At 40.7% G+C, this 20,372-nt stretch overlaps 1 protein-coding gene across 6 annotated transcripts in view; it reads left to right on the top strand.

The window, feature by feature from the left end:
- Window positions 1-20,372, top strand: part of DIP2C (disco interacting protein 2 homolog C) — a 325,831-nt gene that overhangs the window by 208,198 nt on the left and 97,261 nt on the right. For all 6 annotated transcript variants that reach the window (XM_063324435.1, XM_063324438.1, XM_063324436.1 and 3 more), the window contains 5 exons: window positions 3,204-3,335; window positions 4,668-4,787; window positions 5,685-5,882; window positions 15,939-16,030; window positions 19,929-20,039. In XM_063324435.1, the coding sequence (XP_063180505.1) occupies window positions 3,204-3,335; window positions 4,668-4,787; window positions 5,685-5,882; window positions 15,939-16,030; window positions 19,929-20,039 (653 nt within the window). The remainder of the gene's footprint in view (window positions 1-3,203; window positions 3,336-4,667; window positions 4,788-5,684; window positions 5,883-15,938; window positions 16,031-19,928; window positions 20,040-20,372) is intronic.

Genomic DNA, 20,372 nt, shown 5'->3' with positions numbered 1-20,372 from the left:
AATATTAACTTATCATACAGAAGACTAGTGACTCCCTGTCACCTGGACATCAATATGGGAGAAACCCAGGTGCTGGAAAAAGCCACAGCTCTGGCTGTGGATTTCCCTCCCTGACAACCAGAAGAGCCAGCTTGGTTGGGAGAAAGACACATTTTCTTCAAGTATAGTGTTGCACGGATGCTTTTGGAGTTCCCAGAGGCTTCTCAAATACATGGTGCTTATGTGTGCTTCTAAACTGCCACTGGAAAGTATTCCTCCACCTCTTTGCTTGTCCTCAAATATGGGGTGCTGTCAGTGCACACACTCTATCCCTGCGTGAATGTGCTCTGCATTGTTGGTTTTTTCTCATTTTCATGAAATGGGGTAAATTATATCACTCCAGCGTCAGAAATGAAGAGAGCCTTAACTGGAAACAGCTGTTCTGTCTGTGATCTTCTAATGCAAGAATATTGAAAGAGATGGGACAAGGAGGTGACGCAAATATGTATGTTTGATGGAGGAAATGCTTTGAAGTCAAGCAGCTGTCACCGTTTCTACTTTTTAGTCAACAGATGTGTCAGGATCATTATTCTTAACTAAACCTCAAACAGTGCTTTAAGGTACCTGACATAAGACCAAGCAGCTTTGTACAGGTTGTGTCCATAGTCTAAGCCCCGATTGACTGTTCTATACAAAAAAGGGTACATTTCACATAACATAACAATTACCTTTTTCTTTAGAAGTCATTCAGACCAAATTTTTGTCTGTATGGCTTTCATTTCTCCAAGACTGACTCTGAGAAGGGAACTGACTGAGGATTTGTAAATCTAATGGATGAAACCTACAGCTGTAGATACTGCCATGATAAGACATCTGTTAAGCAGATACTATAAACGAACACGGCAAGACAAACCTTAATGTTCCTCTTCTGATGGATAAGAGTTCTTCTTAGTGGAAATGTAAATAGCAGATGGGCAGCCAGGGTGCTAAAACCCCGCTCTTTGGCCAGCCAGTGGTGGCCGCCTTGGGAAGAGAGGATTTTTTAGGTAATTTCAAGTGTCAGTGCTGCTTGTTTTGAAGGAAGTCATTTTATAAAAGAGCAGGAAGCTTCTTTCGTGTGTTATTTCACCCTACTGGGCACCGTGTGTTACAGAGTATTTGGTTTCAAGTGTATAGATCTGAAGGGAGAGCATCCCTGCTCTGTGGTGCTTTGGGTCACGTATCTTCTCTCCCACGCGTTCATCTCAGGGATAAAACCTGAAAGGAGATACTTTAACTCCAATTCAATTGCCTTGTAAAGTCTGAAAGGTGGAAATGCTTCACTGGAAAGATGTAAACAATTATAGCTAACTTGAAAAATACTCTCTCGTGTTACTAATAGCTGACTAAGTACAATTATTTTCTTAGTCATGATCTCCTTTCCTATTTGCATAGCAAAACTGCATTATAAGTAAAAGATAAAAAGATAAATATCAGCGTTTTTTAATTGACTTAGTTATTGGGTAATTCAGTCATGATCTATAAAAAGCTCTTGCCACTTAGCAAGAAAGGGCAAAAATTGTGCTGAGTCTAAAATAGTTGATAATGACAAGATATCTAAAGTGAAGACATTATTCAAACAATTGCCACCATAAGCTTCATTGTCCAAGCTGTTATATTTCAGTTGGTCACTTACAGCACAATATAAGGTGTTTTTTTCAGTCAAATCATAACAATGGATGTGATCAGAATCAAAAGGCTCATGTTTTTGAGTTGAGTGATAAAAGCCATCTTGTGTTTTCCTCAACCAGATACTGTGGTTGAGTGATATAGTTGAGTCCTTATGACGTTGTGAATATAAACGTTAGATAGCAACTACAGACATTAATATCATGTCTTAATTTTTCATGATGCTTATCCATCAAATGCTATCTTCATATGAGAAGTATGAAAAATAGGCATCTAATATAGCATCCTGTTACTATATGTGTAGCCTTAAAAAATAGCTCTCCGTGTTGATGGTGCATGAATTTGGGATTGAATGCACAAGAATTACAGTGATCCAAAGTTCAAGACTCATGAAAATGCTTTATAATTACATTTGAGGTGAAATTTACTGTGGAAGTTGGTGTTGTAGTAGAGTTATGGCACCATAATGCTTATAGGACAGATTTATTAAAACGCACATCTTGAAAATTTGGAACAAGATCAGTTTTTCCAGAATTTTTGCATTTTTAAAGACTCTAAGACCCTTCCCCTATTGTAAAATGGAGTGCATTCCTCTTCAGCAGCGGCAGCAGCATGAAGACCTGCCTTCTTTTGTATCTCAGAGGCTGGTGGGGATCATTTATGTCAATTGAGAGAGAAGTTGTGGTTTATTCATGGTATTTATCTCCATCTACTCTAAGGCTGATAAAAACTGAGAAAAAAATTATGAGACAACCCACAAAAATAGTACAAATAGCTAGGTAATACAGACTCTGGCTTGAAAACATGGAAAAACAAACTGTGGTAGCACACTGAGTTATCAGGCTATGAAAGAGAAAGATTAGCTCTGTGGAATTGTTTAGCAGTGCTCGCATGAGTCAGACCGAGTTGTGTTTGCCTTCTGGAAGGCAAGTCTTTGTTATGCAAAAGAATTGAAATAGCTCTGTCTAAAAATAGTAGACAAGCAAGTGTCCACGCAGAATGCAAAGTTCATGTTTCTTTACGTTTTCTTTCTTTCCCCTGGATTCCAACGCTGCTATGATTGATTTTTTTCCTAATACACGAACAAATTCCTTTCTTAACTAAAATGGGCATATTCAAAGCACAGAGGTTATAAAAGGGATATGCATTGGCACTTGCAAGTGATTGACAACATGCTGTATTCTTTTCATTTAGAAAAAACGATGCAATAATCTATCCGAGGTATATTTGCCTGGGTCTTTTCTTTTTGAGGCTGTTTACAAGCTTTAGCGTAGTATAAAATTAAATGTCATTGGAGAACCTACAACCTAATTGTATCTTTTTTTAGCCTATTGCTTATATGATTGCAGATATACAGTCCCTGTTTTAATCAGTGGAAAAATTATTAAAATCATGCTGTACATTACAGTTGTATACATTCATTTTGTGCATTAACTTTAATATGTGTTTAGATGTTGGGAAAAAAAAATCAAATGGTATCCTTTCCTCTCCACTTTGCTTTTCTGCCCTTCAACACCAGAGGTACACGGTTAAACCTTTTAACTTATTTTTCACAGAAAATCATTCTGCCCCTCCAGATGTTACCACTTACACCTCAGAACACTCAATACAAGTAGAAAGACCACAAGGATCAACGGCACGGGTGGCACCAAAGTATGGAAACGCTGAACTTATGGAGACTGGTGATGGTATGTCACAAAGCAAAACTGTTTTCTTTTCGAGTAGCGTAACCTTTTTAGTGGTTACTGTATGTGTCTGGTCTTCGTTTCTTCTGGGCACTTTTCACTTATAAACACATACAAAATTGCAGCATCCTTACAGTCTTAAAATAAACTGGTATAAATGAAGCCGACATAGAAAAATATTTCTTAATCAGCAGAGCTGACTCCCTGTAGAAATTGTTTGGCAAAAGAAGGCAGTGAATCTCTTTAGATCTCCTTTTATCATGCTGCCTGGTTACAGCTAATCTGTTTTTTAAACGGCAAAGAACGTGACATGCTAGAATGGCTACATTTTGAAAAATGACGTGTTTGAAGTTTTATTTTCTGAGCATATTTTTTTTTGAAAAACAGTTATTTGTAAACCCTTTCTTATTTATTGCTCCTCTTTTCTAAAACTTTTTAAACAATATTTCAGCAGGGTGTGGAATTGTTGACCAAGCGTATCGCATCTAAACTTGGCAGCTTCAGCTCTAAAAACCGCTTGGTAAAAGTTTTGGAGCCAACCTTATGGAAGGGTAGGAAGTTGAAATTTCCTCAATGCAGTGACAGAAAGCTCTTAGTTCAGGAACAGATGACACGAATGTTGCAGAGGCCTTGCACTCGACTCGGGAACAGGAAGGGGGGGGTGATTGATGGGATTATACTATACAAGCGCCCCTTGCCCCACGCTTCTGTTCAGAATTGTGTTTTCCATAGTGCTGTATGGGCAAGCACACTCCCGTTGGAGATTGCTGGCTGGGGGGATTGGCTGTAGGGATCTTCAGTGAATACAGGGTCATGCTCAAGTAATACACAGATGTGAGCCATGTTTAAGATGGATACTGGACAGATATCCACTACAGTGCAAAGAGCAACCCAGAATAAATGACGGGTTTGACCCACACTCCTTGCTGAGCGGTGGTCTAGTCAGACAACGTTGGTATGACCAGTGATCATGGGAGAGCCCATGTCTTCTGACTGACCATTGCCAGTGCCACCTAGAAGATTTCTCTAAGGTTACTGACATTTGCTGTAGGGAAGGTTTTTTCACTGTGCTTCTCTCAGTCTGTGTGCTGTTTCCCCTCTCACTTTGCAAGCTCACTCTGACGTTGTTGTATTGTTTTTATTTAAACTAGGCGTCATTGTTCCTTTTTGCTGAAATGATCTTACTGTCTTAATGTTGAATACTTGAATCACGGTATGGCATGAAACTGTAGTTGTGGTGGCCTTGCAGTCCTAGCCTTTTTCTTACCCCACTTAACGTCTGGTGGCGTTCAGCGTAGCGGTCGACTGATGTCTCCATTGATCCCTGTCCTGCAGGAGTACCAGTGAGCAGCAGAGTGTCAGCAAAGATTCAGCAGCTGGTCAATACACTAAAACGGCCCAAACGACCACCATTACGAGAGTTCTTTGTAGATGACTTTGAGGAATTGTTAGAAGGTAAAATGACTGTTTTTCAAAAGGTTTGGGGTTCTCTTATTAAAACTGTAAAATGTTTGTCTCACACGTTGACTTTCTAGAAAGCTAAATAAGCCCTCCCTGTACTGGCAAGTACCAAAAAGCATCGGTATTCAGTGAAATCTGCTTGTAGTGCGCTTGGACGTAAAGCAGTAGAGTCAAAAGTCTCTCTTGTCTGCTGAGCTCCTGGTTCTGCTTGCAAAGAAACCACAGAAGAGAGTGGAGGAAAGCTTTGCTTTGAGAACATTCAGCTGTGGGTTACAGCCATTGCTTTTGAACACCTATATGAGAAAAACCGTCAGTGAGGAAGCATGTTAAATGTTTTACACATCCTTTCTTTAACAGAAGCATTGAAAAAAAGAACTAAACGCAAAATAGAAATATGGAGGGTTTTTTTAAGGAGGCCGGTGCTTTAAGAATTAAGATTTGCCAGGCTGTGGTGATTTAAAGTCATTTATAAGAAAGCACTGTAACAGAACATGACTTAAATCAATCTGTTACTGATGACTTGTTAAAGTACATGTTTTCAATAGTTCTGCATTTTTACGAGGAAAAACTATTCTCCATCTCTCTTTAGGAATAAAGAAAGGGTGATCATTTTGAAGATAAATATATGCATGCTGCCTCAGCAGTTTCTTTCCCTGCTTGTGGAGCTAGTGTAAGGATAAGCACGTGCATTCCTGAGATGTTTCAGTGACTTCATCTCTGTTAAAGTTAAAAGTTAATTGTTCTGTTATATTTCTCTGTTGCTTCTCAATACCTTCTAACACGTTATTATTTTCAGGGTATTTTGCAAAGGTAACTTATTCTCTTGGTTACACAGGTATACACAAGGTATAGAATTTACATGGTAACTGTATATCTTTTCATAATCATAAGTTCAACAGCCAGATCCAAACCAGCCAAAGCCAGAAGGAGCCCAGATGTTGGCTATGCGTGGGGAACAATTAGGTGTGGTTACAAATTGGCCGCCTTCTCTGGAAGCAGCTTTGCAGCGATGGGGGACCATCTCACCGAAAGCTCCTTGCCTAACCACTATGGATACTAATGGAAAACCACTGTATATTCTCACTTACGGTGAGCACTTTTCATAAGTCCTTGTACTTTTATATATTGCATACTGTGTCTATGTGTACAGTAAATGCATAAATATACAGTGAAAAAAACCTTCCAATGATGCATTTCTGAGTAGGGTAAGACAATTCAGAACCTGTTGGTGTCTGAGTATGGATCGCTGAGATGTTATAGTACGATTTGTTTCACAAAGAGGAAAAGAACTGAGTAGGTCCACCCAGAGAATCACAGATTATAAATTAAAACCACCTTTTAAATAGAAATACATCCCAGGGCAGATTTTCCTGAAGTTTAATGTATAAATCCGTTGCCCTTGGATACTACCCAGGCTTTGTTCTGCAAAAGCAGAACCTGGTATACAAAATTCACCAGCTTCTGAAGAAGTTAGAATAGGAATTTTTCCCGTGTTCTACTGACACTGCAGTAAGTGTGATTTGAATTATTCCTCCAGATATGTAGCTGTACAGCTAGCAAATGTACCCCCTTGAAATAGATTTACCAGGATATATTTCGGTGTGATCGTTGGTATGTTGATATAGTTCAATGTGTACAGCCTGACAATCTATTGCAACCAAGAAAGGCCAAAGAAAAATAAACATAAGGATATCTGTGACAAATAACTCCCATATAGCTTCTAATTTTGAGATGTTCAGGGGACGTTTGGGAGATGTTAAAAGGAGTTATTATGAATAACTGTCAAACTTTGAAAACAAGTTGGAGCATTTCTGTATGCTATTGATATGGATATGAAAAAATGATTTTGCTTTTTTATTTCTACCTTCCCAGGCACCTAGAGTTCTGTGCAGAGAATGTTTTTACATGCTGTGATATAGAGGTCTGTCTGTTTTGTTCAGTGCTCAATGCTCCTTTCTATTCAGGAGTCAGACTGAGTGACGGTCCCTCTCCGAAAAGATGTCTGCTGCAAGTTTGGCATTGCAATATAGTTAAAAGCTCGTAAAGCACAACAGAACCTTTGCAACTGAAGGTCATGCATGAAACGTTTTCCCCACAGGTACCTCAGAGTTAAGAAGTTACTTAAATTAAGGGGCAAACATATGATTTGCCATTGATCAATGTTTTTCTTTCTTAAGGACATTTACTTAGAATTAGAGAAGAACTTTACAGTTTGCAATTACATGTTTGCAGAAGAGCAGTTCATATGATCTGATGAATGCCCTAAATAAATTGGACAGGAAAAGAAATTTAGATGTTAGTGAGAATCAGACCATTTTTCTGAATATGGGATTCTGTCCAGAGAGTCTGAGCATGTGTCCTACTTTGCCTGAAGGGCTGTAGGCTGAGCTAATCAACCTGAGGAACTCATCCACGTGGCTGATGGAGCCACCTAGCCTGCTCCTCGGTCCTAAGCTAACTCTTTCCACACCGCTCTTCTAATTTGTCCAAATGCCGAGGAAAATGGACCAAGACTCACGTTTTCGTTGCGTCCGTTTGGCAGCACTCTAGGATATGGGTTTTGCTGTTGCCTTTCAATAGCTTCCTGAGGTCAGAAAAAATAAATTCTTTTTTTCTTTTTTCCTCCCCTTCTTTTTATAGATAGAAAAAATTACAAACCAAAACATTTCATAGGAGATTTAGTGAATTCTTCTCTGCTAGCTAGATTTCAAGCTGGCATTCTTCTTCATGGGAAATGTCCGTTCACTGTGCCATAGCAGTTACTTTAAATGACAACTGCTTTTGAAATATCATTAACATTACGGCCACCAGACATTTTATTGGTGACTTTATGAATGATTTTGCTGTAGCTGTTCCACCTTTTGTGTCTGTAATATTTTCTAGCAATTGTGGGCATGGCATTTGTTAAAGTTGAACATCAACAGACATTAAGCCTTGAACTTGAGAAGTTGTGGCTGCCCCATCCCTGGAGGTGTTCAAGGCCAGGCTGGATGGGGCTTTGAGCAGCCTGGTCTAGTGGGAGGTGTCCCTGCCCATGGCAGGGGCGTTGGAACTACATGATCTTTAACGTCCCTTCCAACCCAAACCATTCTATGGTTCTATGATTCTGTGAACTCAGCAAAGACTCTCTTATTCATGAATTTCTATCTCTGTGCGTGGTTCCACTGGCCCCAGTCATAATAAACCTTTGAAAGATAAGCTAAACCCACAATACTGCCACATGGTATTAATGTGACACATCATTTCTTTGTGTGCGTGCTATTATCAGATGACTAAAACTTTAAAATATCGACATTGAAGACTTTCAGTAGCCTTTGAGTTTGTACCTCACAGTTATTTTCAGGTTCTTAGACAATTTAAGGAAACACCATTACCAAGATTTTTTATATGTTCACTATTTTGACAGATATTCAAGAGTGTTAATAATTCTTCTAAGTTTCTAGAGGTTCAGTCTTTGACATATTACCAACATGGTCACTATGCATCTCTTCTTGAACATTTTACCTGTTTACTGTTTCTGCTTCAGTGTCTTCTCACACCCTCTTGTGTCTTAATGGACACCCTCTCCATTCATCCTCCAACTTTCCAGTTAAGAGAAGGCTTCAACGTGATGTCTTTTGTTCCCTGCTTTTTTGATACACAGCATCTTCTCCATTTTCTTGTCTCTGCATGGATGAATTCCAGGTTTGCCTGCGTATTCCACACTTCTTTCCATCACTCCAGACTGGATTCCAGGAGTGTCTCTGTAGCTGTCAGCTAGGTGATAGCCCGTCTGAGTGCAATTCACTTAACACCAAGCATATTTATCTTCTCCTTTGTAGGTCATTGTAGACAATCGTGCCATCCTGCCCGTCACTCAGGCTGTAACTTGAGTGTCATACATGACTTGGACGTTGCTTTAGTTTTGTACAGCCCTTCTGTGTCCAAACCTCGGAGGTTATTTTGGGAGCAAATCTTGTCAAATGCGGACCTTTTGCTACATCTACATGGCAAAATCTCATCCCATCTGTCACCTTAGTCTTGATTCTTACAGCAGGCTCTCTGGCCCTGAAAAATGCAGTGTTGGCCTGTTGCATCTGTCCAAAATGATTTCCCTTGCATGCTGAAAAGGAGCTCTCTGAGAGTCCACAAAATTCTCCTTCTCCAAAGCCTTCCTCACAACTTTTTTGCTGTCCTGTCCGGAGGTACCTAAGAGTGGTCAGACCAGTGGCCAAGCTATGCTATGCCGTGGCGGACAGCGGTAGATTGGTGTTATAAGACCACCTTGTGTGATTTACTGGAATGAATTTCCCTACCTACCAGTGGCTGATGTGGATCTGATAGAGTTAGTGCGGATTTCAGTGGTGAGTGCTCTAGGTCATGATGTGCTATTGTGCCTTAAGGGGAACTGGTTTAAAGAAGTAATTCTTTCAGCTGTTGCTTGAAGTCATCTCTCTGCCTTCCCATTCCTCTGCAGGAATTCATCTTATTTGTAATGCCTTATATCTCCTGTGTCCTTTTCGGCATGTGTTTTGAGCTTTTTGTCTTCATAGCATGTCGGGACTCTTTTCTTCCATGTGTCTCAGATTACCGTATATAGAAGAAATGAATAACTGCACTTGTAGACTTGGTCTTTTTTTCAAGCAAGTTTTTGAAGCGGTTTGCCTTAGTTCTTGAAGTTCTTCTCAGTGCCCCAGTTGTAATCTTTATTTAATGTACTCAGAACTCTTAAACTCTTTCTAGTGAATGAAACACTATGAATATTACTTATTTCTCAAATATTTTGTTCCTCTGGGAAATTGGTTAAGTGGAGAACATCTTAGTTAAGTTATTCACAATCCCTTTACAAATCAGATCACTGAATATGCATAAATTGAAATGTCTGAGATAGGGGAAGGAAAGATGTCTTTATTCGGTTTTATGTAAGTCTGAACTCTGACGAGAAACCTAATATGTATTTTGAGGAAAAGGAAGACAGTTTCTGGCTCAGACAAAGTTAATCAGAGTAGTCAGGCATCTGGTTTTGGTACTGTTGGTATTAATAATGAAGCTCTTAATGATTTCTTAGAGGAGAAATGTGCATAAAGGACAATTAAATCCTATATAGTACTTATGCTATCACAGTTACTTTTCTCACTTAAAATGATTATTCTAAGAAGAATCAGAAAGGCTAGGGATAAAGTAAAAAGCTGAAAGTAATTTGGGAATGAGCAAGTTCGGAGTTTTCTTACTGTAACATTATTAAAAACAACAAAATGAGTAGCAGTTAAATACATCTGATTCAAAGAATCTCATTTCCTTTATCTAACACTTTCTGTAATCAGATTTTTAAAAACCATTTTCAGTAGCTCTGATGTATTGGTTCCCATGTCAGAGGCCCATTGGAGACAGCAAGCCTAGCAAAAAAGAGCAGAGAAGGTTCTCTGGGTAGAGAAGTATTTTTTCTTTATCCATTTGGATACCGTGAGGAAAGAAATGCCTGAAAAATGGCATTTTTTTCAATTGAATTGCCCACAAAAAATACTCAACGCAACTGTAAACCTTTTGATGCCAAAGTCGTGCTGCTTTAGCAGAGGTGATGTAGCTTATACTGGAGATACCCTGAGATGGCTGAAACTTAACAACAGACCAAAAATAGCCAACCCCAAGCTGTGCTGCATCTGGTGAGCGGCTCGGCCCCCCACGTCCTCTTGCTGCGAGAGTCTCCTAGGCCGGGAATTATGAGGAGGAGAGAGAGGGTATTGAGACTCTGCTAACCAAGTAGCTACATAACCAGACTCTCTGTAGCTCTGAAATAACCCTAGATAGATATCAATAATTTTATGATCGTTTAATACTTTAAACCTTTATTTCTTTAATAAAAAGACAGAAAATGACTTAAAAAAAAATCTGGATCACAACCTATGATTAAGACTGGAGTATCGAGCACTGTAATAGCAAGTTTACCTCTATTCTGAGTATGTTTGGAGTCTTTTGTTCTCTGCAACAGAACATTTTTGTTCTTTTTCTTTGGATTTTTTTCTCCCAAAAGACAACAACTTCGTTTGCTGCGCAGGGTGGAACTAAAGAGTTTATGAAGAAGGGGTTAATAGAACAGCAGAACTGCAACCATTATTTTGCAAAGCAGAGGAAGTGCCCCTTTACCTGAATAGCATTAGGAAGTTTGCCATTTACACCCGATGTAATAAATACTCTTGTTTTTATTTAATGTAAGAAATGCCATACTGTGCTATTGAGAAAATGAATATTTGACAAAATTGTTTGCAGTTAAACTTTGGCAGTCGCGCAATTGCTGTGCACGGAGATTGGTAAGCGACCACTGGTTTGGCTTTGCTGAGTTAGTGCTGTGTGGTTCTGAAAAGCGACCTGAAGATGATAAGGAAATTGATCGTGGTTTGTTTTCTGTCTGAGTTCTCTCCCTGATACAGCTTTTCTCTTATAACCTTCTTTACATTCAACACAAACGTATAGTCCTTTTACAGATTTGCAAAAGAAGAGGAAGGGGATTTACTTCAGTGGCATGTGGAAAGCGTCTAATTTTTATTAACTGGTCCCTTTTTATGTTGTTTTTAAGACCTGGAGGTTTCCTTATTCCTCTGAATGTGTTGCTTAACCAGATGGGACTGGCTGTGAACTCACTCCGGCTTGCTACGCTGTAGTTGGTAAAAGATACTGCCCTCTGAATAGACTGTTAAAAGAAGAACACGACTGAATACAAGTGAAATATGAAATATGTGGTTGCTGGTGTAGATTTGCTACTATTCAACTAAATCAAAATTCCAGAGGCGAAAGAAAAGGGGCTCGCCCCGCACAGATGTTAACAGTGTTTGTCGTAGCTGCCAGAAAACAAGATGCTGTTTTCCATCCTGTCCTGCCAAGAGCATCTGCAGGATGTGGCTGGGCTTCAGAGGCGTAGCGGCACTTGCTGGTACTTGCTGGGCAGTGGGAACACTCAGCTTAGTTTGTGAGTGTGTGAAGAGCGTCAAAGGCGACTTGGCCTTTCCTCCATAACCATGCTGCTGGGGTGTGCGAGGCTGGCAGCAGCGTGCTGGGCAAGCGGCAGAGGTGGCTAAGGGAGATACGATCATCTTTAGAAGAAGATTTATTTCAGTAAGTGCTTACGCAGTTATAACTTAGGCAATGATAGATGCAAGGAAGAGCTTAATTTCTTACCATCTTGTGGAGTTATTCAAGATCTTGGAAAGCAGCGCCACAATTAGCAGCTTGATGGGAGGTAGGAACAAGGTTATAATTAGTAGCAGCAGCAAGGTGTGCGTTAACTGGATGTTGTTGGGTTTTGTTTTCCAAAGTCAACTTGAGAAACTCTTCTGTGAACACCTATCAGTCTGCTTTGTTTAGGAAATAGTTTTGTGACCTGGAAACTGAGGGGTAATTCAGGTACTTAAAGATCTAGCGCCTGCGTTACCCACGATGGGTTCGTGAGTGGCAGACACGGCACAGGCCCCTTCCAGAGGGTACCCTCCTGCCTGAAACACCACTGGATGCGCAAACCTCTTGCTAATGAGTTATCGCTGTAGATGGTGTAATAGTTCTTCATTTTTAAGTGCAAGAAAGTGGCTGCTCACATATGACTGATGCGCAGAGCAGAGCCTGGCGGGGACAGATCCTGGCCCTGGCAAGGCAGGTAGGCACGTTGTTCGGAAGGACCCTGCGGCAGCAGGGATGCAGGTGGGCAGGTGAAGAAGAGGAGGGCTCACGGGGTCTGGTCTGTACCTGGGGAAGCAGCCGCAGTGCTCGGGGTTCCTGCACCCAGCGGTGAGTCCTCGGCCGGGCCGGGGGCAGCCCTCAGTGGCAGCGGCATGGCTGGAGGAGAGGAACTCTGTCACTGAGCCGAAACACGGGCTGGTCCGCTCGCTGCAAAATGAAACTGTTGCTTGAGTTTCCAACATCTGCCCTCCTGTCTTCAAGCCAATTTACCAGAAGATTAATGGCAGCATGTTTGTCTGAGGAGGGCCGATGCTTCATTGCGCTCCGGCTGAAGACAATCCTTGGCGGCCCCAAACACCCGGATTTCGGATGCAGACCCCGTAATGAAGATGACCTTCCCCACACGAGGATGGACTTGGCGGCGCTGAGCCCCGTCTCGGGGTGACATCTGTGGGTGAGGCACAGCTGGGCCCCCCGCGCCCTCTCCCGTGGCCCAGATGTGGCACCCTACGGAGGTTGTGCCAAGGTCACAGCATCGGGATTTGTGGGAGAGGTTTCAGCAATCGGCTTTTTCCCAGTGACGTCTAATCTTTCATGTTTGAAAAGGAAGAATTGCAGCGAATTGCAACCTAGGCAGAACCGAGGAAGGAAATACTTCAAAGATTTCCTTCTTTATAACATCCTCCGTTACTGGGGGCTTTTATCCTGCGGTCCTGGAGTCCTTTGTGTTTCCCAGTGAAATTGAGGGGGCCAAACAGCCAAGGTGGAAAAATCAACACATGGTTCTGTCCACCTCTGGTCAAAAGCTTGTGCCCCATCCAGCAGCCCTGATGATTCACACACTCCTGGCTCCAGCTTCTGGATTATTCCTCCCTTTGTAGCCCCTTTTTTTTTTTAATTTATTTTTTGGAATGCAGCATATATACCCTGGAAGAAAAATTATGGACTTCCTGATGAACACGATCCAGTTGAAGATGTCACCGTGGGCTTTGCCAGCGAGGTGCCCCGCGGGCTCTGCCTGCCCTGGCCGTCGGGAGCAGAGGAGCAGCAGCCAGGGGCCGGCAGAGCCCGCACGGGCCGGGGCGAAGTCCTGGGGCTTCCAAGGGCCACAGGAGAGACTGAGTATTCCAGCTCCTTCCCAGCTGGATGCAAACGAGCTGCTTTGTTCCAGTTTTCCACACTTGCATACCCCATGCACGTGCAGTTAGCTCGGCTAATTAACACAGTTTGGTGTTGCACCAGGAAATAGAGCAGGAAAGGGCTGTGGTGGCAGAAAATTCAAGTCTTTTCTGACCATTAGAAAATACGACAGGCGTTTTTTGTGCAGTGTGAAGTGTGTTTAAACAGAAAAGTGAGGAATGAGGGATGCAGCCTTACATGCTCTATGTTTCAGAAGCTGAAATATAATTTTGGCAATAAAAGAGCATGATGACAAAATGTATTTAAAGAATTATTTAAAAGTTTACTAGAAAGTAGTCCTTTAAGTCTTCTTAGTCTTTGAGAAAACTTAATTTCTGCATGTACTCAGATCACTTACATGGAGATGGTTGTACTACGTACCCAGATACTTCTGAAAGAAGGCATCTTAATATATGAATAGACCTTAGATTTTGAAGAAAATATTGTAAGATGGCACATTTGATAGATGATGAATTAGTGTGAATATGTCACAAATGCAAATTTAAGACTTGTAACAGATTTAATCTCCATAGCTCAGACAGAATTTTTTACAACAGCCCCTTATGTCCCTTAGAAAAGGGATTAAAAACTCAGTGTTCATTTCAGACTTTAAAGTGTTTTCTGTAAAGATGGTTCTTTCTTGCAATTCAGAACTTTTGCCAGGCTTTTGATTTCTATTCTCCAATTTTCTGTATCATTACGAATTGTTCAAGTTTTTCGCCACTGAAACGTTAATGTTGGAAACCTTTAAGAAAAAGAATATTTGCTTTCTTAAGGCATTCTTGTTTTTATCCTGCTTGCTTGTCAAGTTGAAGTGTTGACTGTAGCAGCAGGGATGCTTTTGAAGACTTTCTTTCCATCAAATGCAGGTAGTTCTGCCGTAATGCTGTGAGGGTTAATCCTGCAGATGCTGTATCCATGCTGAGTTTCTGGTGGAAGAGAATTGAGTCATGTTTATTTCTGAGCATCGAGGCGGTTCAGTATGCAAATACTGGAGTAATTTTAAATAAATTAAAGGCTTTGCAAAACATAGTTTGATGTTACAATATTACCATTTTCATAAGAAGTAATTGCATTCAGTACTTTCTCAGTAACAAGCAGCAGTGACCCTTCCAATTTTCCTTAAGAGGGAAAAAAGAAAATCTGGCCTTCTCATCATATGTTATATTTACATCAAGTTTAGACTTAAAAATAATTCAATAGTATTGCATTTTATAACCAGGATGTAGAGGAACTTATTATAACAACTGCTTGGCTTAGTTATAAATAGCAATACTGCCTGTTTGGGAGCCTGAACTGCTGAACCCCATAGGTAATCCGTTGTCAGAACCTATTATCGTTTGAGTTATTGGTTGGCATGAATTAAAGATTTGTTACTGTCAGACTGAATACTGCTTAAAGACAGTACCTGGGGGCCAGCCAAGAACAAGGGCTCTTACTCTCAGTATTGTAAATGGAAGTAACAGGGTCCCTAAACAAAGGCAATCTGAAAGAGCTTGCGTAGTTGGAAGATGCTGATCACTTGCAGGATTAATAAAAGGCATGTAACGTGGCCAGTGAGGTCTTCATGAGAGACGTTTTTCTTTAAAAAATATTGGGGTAAGGTCTCGATAAGGATTAGCTAAGTGCAGAGATGGAGAGCTGAAGCAAGGGAGAGATGGTTAAAAGGAAGGGTACCTGGGGCAAGTGAAATGAAACTGAGGGAAGGGAGGATATGGGAAAGGGTGATAAGAAAAAGCCAAGTTAAATGAAAGAAGGCGCAGAATTAAAGGTGAAATACAGCGTACAGATGTGCTAAGGATCAGAGGGTCCCTGCTGCTTCAGTGTGCCCCTTTGGCTGCGGGGTGTTTTCTGTTTGTTGGGTTTTTTCTTGTCTCTGCTTCTTGAAACTCCTTTCTTTTTTCCCTTGGTGGCTTGGGGTGGGGGAAGAGCCGTCATGAAACCTGAGTAACACCCTCAGAGGTCAGCCTGGGCTTGTCCATCTTGCTACAGCTAAGGGTGTTACAATGGTCTCTCCGGGCTTGATGATATTCCAGCCACAAAGTAAGAAAACTACTTCTGCCATGAAGGAGACTATTCTTACTTGTTATTTTCTTCTTAAAAATGCGTCTGTCTTGAAAAAAAGAAGTTCAAAGAAAGCTTCTGATAAGAATTTAAATATTTCCACTAGTCCTGGTAGTATTTAGTTGTCGTATTTAGTTGGAAAACTAATAATATTCCTACTGTTTTTTTCCACTGCTTAGGTATTCTTTCCCTTTAAGAATCTTGTAGAACATTAGAAGAATTTTAAAATTAATTTCACAAATTTTGTGTTAATAGGCAAACTTTGGACCAGAAGTATGAAGGTTGCTTACAATATACTACATAAACTAGGCACAAAACAAGAACCAATGGTACGACCTGGAGACAGGGTGAGTATCTCAATAATTTTTAATTAATAATAATTCAGATCCCACGTTGACAAAGAGAGAATGAGGTATTTGGGGTGTGCAGAGGAAATTAATGAAGTGAAATGCTGGCGAGGTGAAATCTGCCTTTTACTCAAAAAGAAGACTGATCATTCAGACAGATGTTTTGAATTGTATAATAAATAACCTGAGCCGGTGCTCCCTGAATGGCCACTTGAAGTTGTGGCAACATCAACAATAAACATTCCCATGGAAAGTGATTTTTGGACATAGAACAGCAGTCCGTTTAGCAAAAGCATGCTTATGGAGCCCGGAGGTGTCATGTGGGTAAAAAACTTACTTACTAATGACTTTGTAGTCGTTGAGATGGTAGAAACAAGAGAAGCATTGTGGAGGACAAAGACAAGCAAAGCAAGCACATTTTGGCAGCCAGTTGAATAAATAAATTACGCTGACTGGTAACATGGAGAATATTTCCATTCCTGGTTCCTGAATCTGATGCAGCTACTGCTAGAGGCTGAATCTAGGTGAGCGGGTAAAGTCCCCTGAGAGCAAGGGTTACAGAGGTAACGCTTGAAGCTGTTAAATGAAGACAAGAACATGCTATGGTTTTGCTACTGACGTACTTACAAACCTACCACTTCCTCTGTCAAGGCTGCCCGAGCCTGCTGCCCCATTTCTCTGCCAGAGCGTGGATAGAAATTTCCACAGGTCCCATTCCAGGTTGGCTTTAAGCCGTAGAATGGAGATTCCAGAACAAATTTGTCAGAAATGCAAATTTTAGTCTTGCCTTAGTGCTTTGAGTTGTGAAGTCTTCCTCCCCCGAGGTATGGGGTAATTCTCAAACAGTTTGTTCACTTGATCCTCTTGTGCCACACGTGAGACACATATCTGTTTGCGTTACGCGTTTCTTAGGGCTTCAAAAATGAGAGCATGCGATACTGCTTCCCAAAAGAAAAAAGAAGAAAACAAAAATTAAAAAAATTAAACCTGACAATCCTTCCTATGTTTCTTTTTGAAATAAATCATGAAGAATTTAACTAAGGGATCTCTAGATCCTTAATCTAAATTGCTTCCTACAATGGCATTCAGCCAGGAATAGGATCTGAAGAATATTTTTTACTTGATGTACAAGCGTGTCTCTAAGCAACAGCAGAAGAAACAAGTTGTTCGAGTGTACACATCAAAACTATCCAGCCAGAAAGCTCCAAAAGGAATGAAGTTCACATACGGGCAGTGCGCATCTCTCCCTGTCTATTGTGTGCTAACTGCCCATCTTTATATTCATTTACGGCAGCAGCCACGGGCGCCTCCTAACATTAAGAAAGGATTTGTGGATAATTCAGGCTGAAAGCTGGAAGTTTAGCTAGTGCAGGACACATAAACAGCAAATTGCAGCTCTTCTGAAATAAGTCCACCTAGATTACAGTGAAGCAAATGTTTATAGCTGAATGCTGAAAGCATATGCTTTGCGTTGTAAAAACATCTTGCCTAGCATCACTGCGTAAAAGAAACATGACCATTTGAAGTAACTTCATGTTGAAGATGAGGTGTTACTGTACTTCTGACGTTCTAGGCTGTTATTCTGGCTGTTTTCCCCCTGTTGTAATAGCATAAAAGCTTTCTGACCTCTTTGAAGATGGCTTTTTATTCTAAGTAATGTGTTCTGTGTGACAACAGTTAAAGGTAGTTTTTAAATACTAAATGAAATACAGACATATATTTCTGGTCTTTTCTAAACAAGAGTGTAACTGTTTCCTGATGTTAACATTATGTAAAATTCAGAAAGGGCTTTTTCCCTTTAAAAGCATCTTCTATCAATACAATCTCTATTTTTCATGACTACCATTACATCACTCCTTCAGTTCTTTGTCTGGGCCAAAAAATAGGTGAATGTGCCTGCATTTGATTCCCTGTTTCTGGTTTTATTATAGTACACGACGAACTGCATTTGCCTTCTATAGTAACTTCAGAAATTTAACCTTGTGTCACCCCAGACAGCTGCCTGGAAATTAAGCTTGCCCTTTGAAATATCTACTAGATAACCAGATCCACATCTCATAATACACACTCTGTGTTTATTTTCCTTCAGCCTTGTCCCTTTTTGCTTTTGCACACTTTATTTATTTATTTGGTTCAGGTCTGTTAGTGATTAATGTTTTTCGGAGGGGAAGTTAATGCCTCATTCCCACTGGACTTCAGTGAGACATTTTCACCTCTGTCAGCTCCTCTGCAAAGATTCCCAGCCAAAACTTCACCGCGTGTATGTAAACAAAGACCAACACAAAACCCAACAATCCTCCAAGTATCTTTTGGGATCTTTCAACATCTTTCAGATGTTTGCTGGGCTCAGCAAATTCTACCATCCCCTCAGTGCACCTAGCAAAATCCCCTCCTTTCCATTTCCCCTGAGGCTATTTATGGCGTGTGCGTGGAGAATACATACAGTAAGATCTGCGCAGCCATCTCCGGCAGTTGGGTTGTTTCATGTGCAAGCGTACATATAAAGTAGCAATGTATTTTCTCTGAAGTTTCTCTAAACAGCTCTGAAGTTACAGGCTTCAGTTTGAAAACAGAGATATTTTGGACCCACTTGGACAAGGTTGATTAGGTTTCTTCTACTTTGAAAAAATCAAGTTAAGTTATGGGAGGTGACTATCCTTGAAGTTGTATGAAATCACTGGAAACACTTTTAATCTCCAGTAACTGGACCTTCAAGTGTACATGAAAACACGATGATTTTACTTCAAGAGACTGAAACACGGAACTGCTATGGATGTCAAAGCAGTCAAAACTCAAAAGAGCTATTAAGTAGTTTCAGCAAATTTTAAACTGCTGTAATAATACACTCTGATCCTATGCGCAAGCCCAGAGGAATTAAGTTCGAAGTCATTCGCCATGCCTTTTGCATGCCACTTCAGCTGACCGTGTAAGATAGTTACTAGCTGTGTTACAGCTGTTTAAGACTGAACCAAAACAAAAACGTAGACAAGATCCAGCCACCGAGGTCGTTCACCATCGAGGGAGAGCAGTAGTCTTCCCTGCCCCTGCAAGGAGAGTCGCGGACTCTCTTAAGTTGCTGGATCCTCGGCGAGACCCTGCGCTCTCACCTCTCCTTCCCCTTTGCCCCTGGAGGATCTAAGGCATTGCCTGCAGTGCCTGCAGAAGTGAAGCTGCACAGGTCGGCATGCTGGGGGAGGAAGGGCACCCAGTGAGCATACAGGTGATTTGCTACGACATTTTATCTTTTCTTGGCATTCTTTTATCTAAACAGTTCCCTAGCCTTAAAGCTGTGAAGTTGAACAACTCTAGGTTGGCATGCTATATGGCCAGCTCTGGATGTGGCGTTTGCTTCTCTAGATAGCAGCTCTTTGGGTTCTCTAAGTATGCAGAAACCTCTACACTTGGACAACAATCCAATCCCAAAATGGAATTGTTATATGAGGCAGAACATAGGGAGACAAAACATAATGTGTTAATGATTGACATAATGGCATAGTAAGTCTGGGTAATCTGAATTGGTCACAGATCCACTTTGTTTTCAGTAACTTCAAGCAAATTATTAAATTAGAATGTAAAATTCTATTAATTCCATTTATGTGGTTATTTAACATCTGTAAAGCAATCAGTAAATTAAGAGCCAGATGAAAGGTGTTGTCAATGTAGGAAACAATGCAGCATGAAAATGTTTAACTCCATCATAAATGAAAATGTTCACCAAAGGAATATCTATCAGAATCAATTGCTTCTGATTCTTCATTTATCTTTCATTAGGTGTTTGAGTAGTTATCATAGAAATGTTTTGGTAATCGTCTCTCTCCAAAAGGAAGCATGGAAACTCCAATTGTCATTATCTGAAACCTGGGATAAAACATTTTTGACATAATTCTCTTTGTTTCAGGTAACGCTCGTATTTCCTAATAATGATCCTGCTGCTTTCATGGTAGCATTCTATGGCTGCCTGCTTGCGGAAGTTGTCCCCGTCCCTATTGAAGTGCCACTTACAAGAAAGGTAGGGCATGGAATTTCTTCTCTATACTGCATTTTAAAACTTGTGTCAGACGAAATCACAAGTGAACATAGCTTTTGAGTACATTTTTGTGGTTAGCTAGCTCTGAATCTGAGGATACAAAGATGGTGCTGTGTGGTGAGTTATATATAGTTCCTTCTTTTCTGTGATGGAAAATCTGAAGATGTGCTTGCAATGTCAGCAAATGCAGGTCCATCTGGAAAAGGAGGGGAAAATTTTCCAAGAGAACAGCTCTGCCAGTCTTAGATGGATTATCTTTGTAGCCTCTCAAAGCATTCTGGTGTTGGCCACTGTCAAAGAATCATTGGCAACAAC

The sequence above is a fragment of the Chroicocephalus ridibundus genome, chromosome 2 (genome assembly GCF_963924245.1).
Source record: "Chroicocephalus ridibundus chromosome 2, bChrRid1.1, whole genome shotgun sequence".
Taxonomy (NCBI): Eukaryota; Metazoa; Chordata; class Aves; order Charadriiformes; family Laridae; genus Chroicocephalus; species Chroicocephalus ridibundus.
The sequence above is the reverse complement of the archived record's forward strand: the minus strand, read 5'-3'. Positions and strand labels throughout refer to the sequence as shown.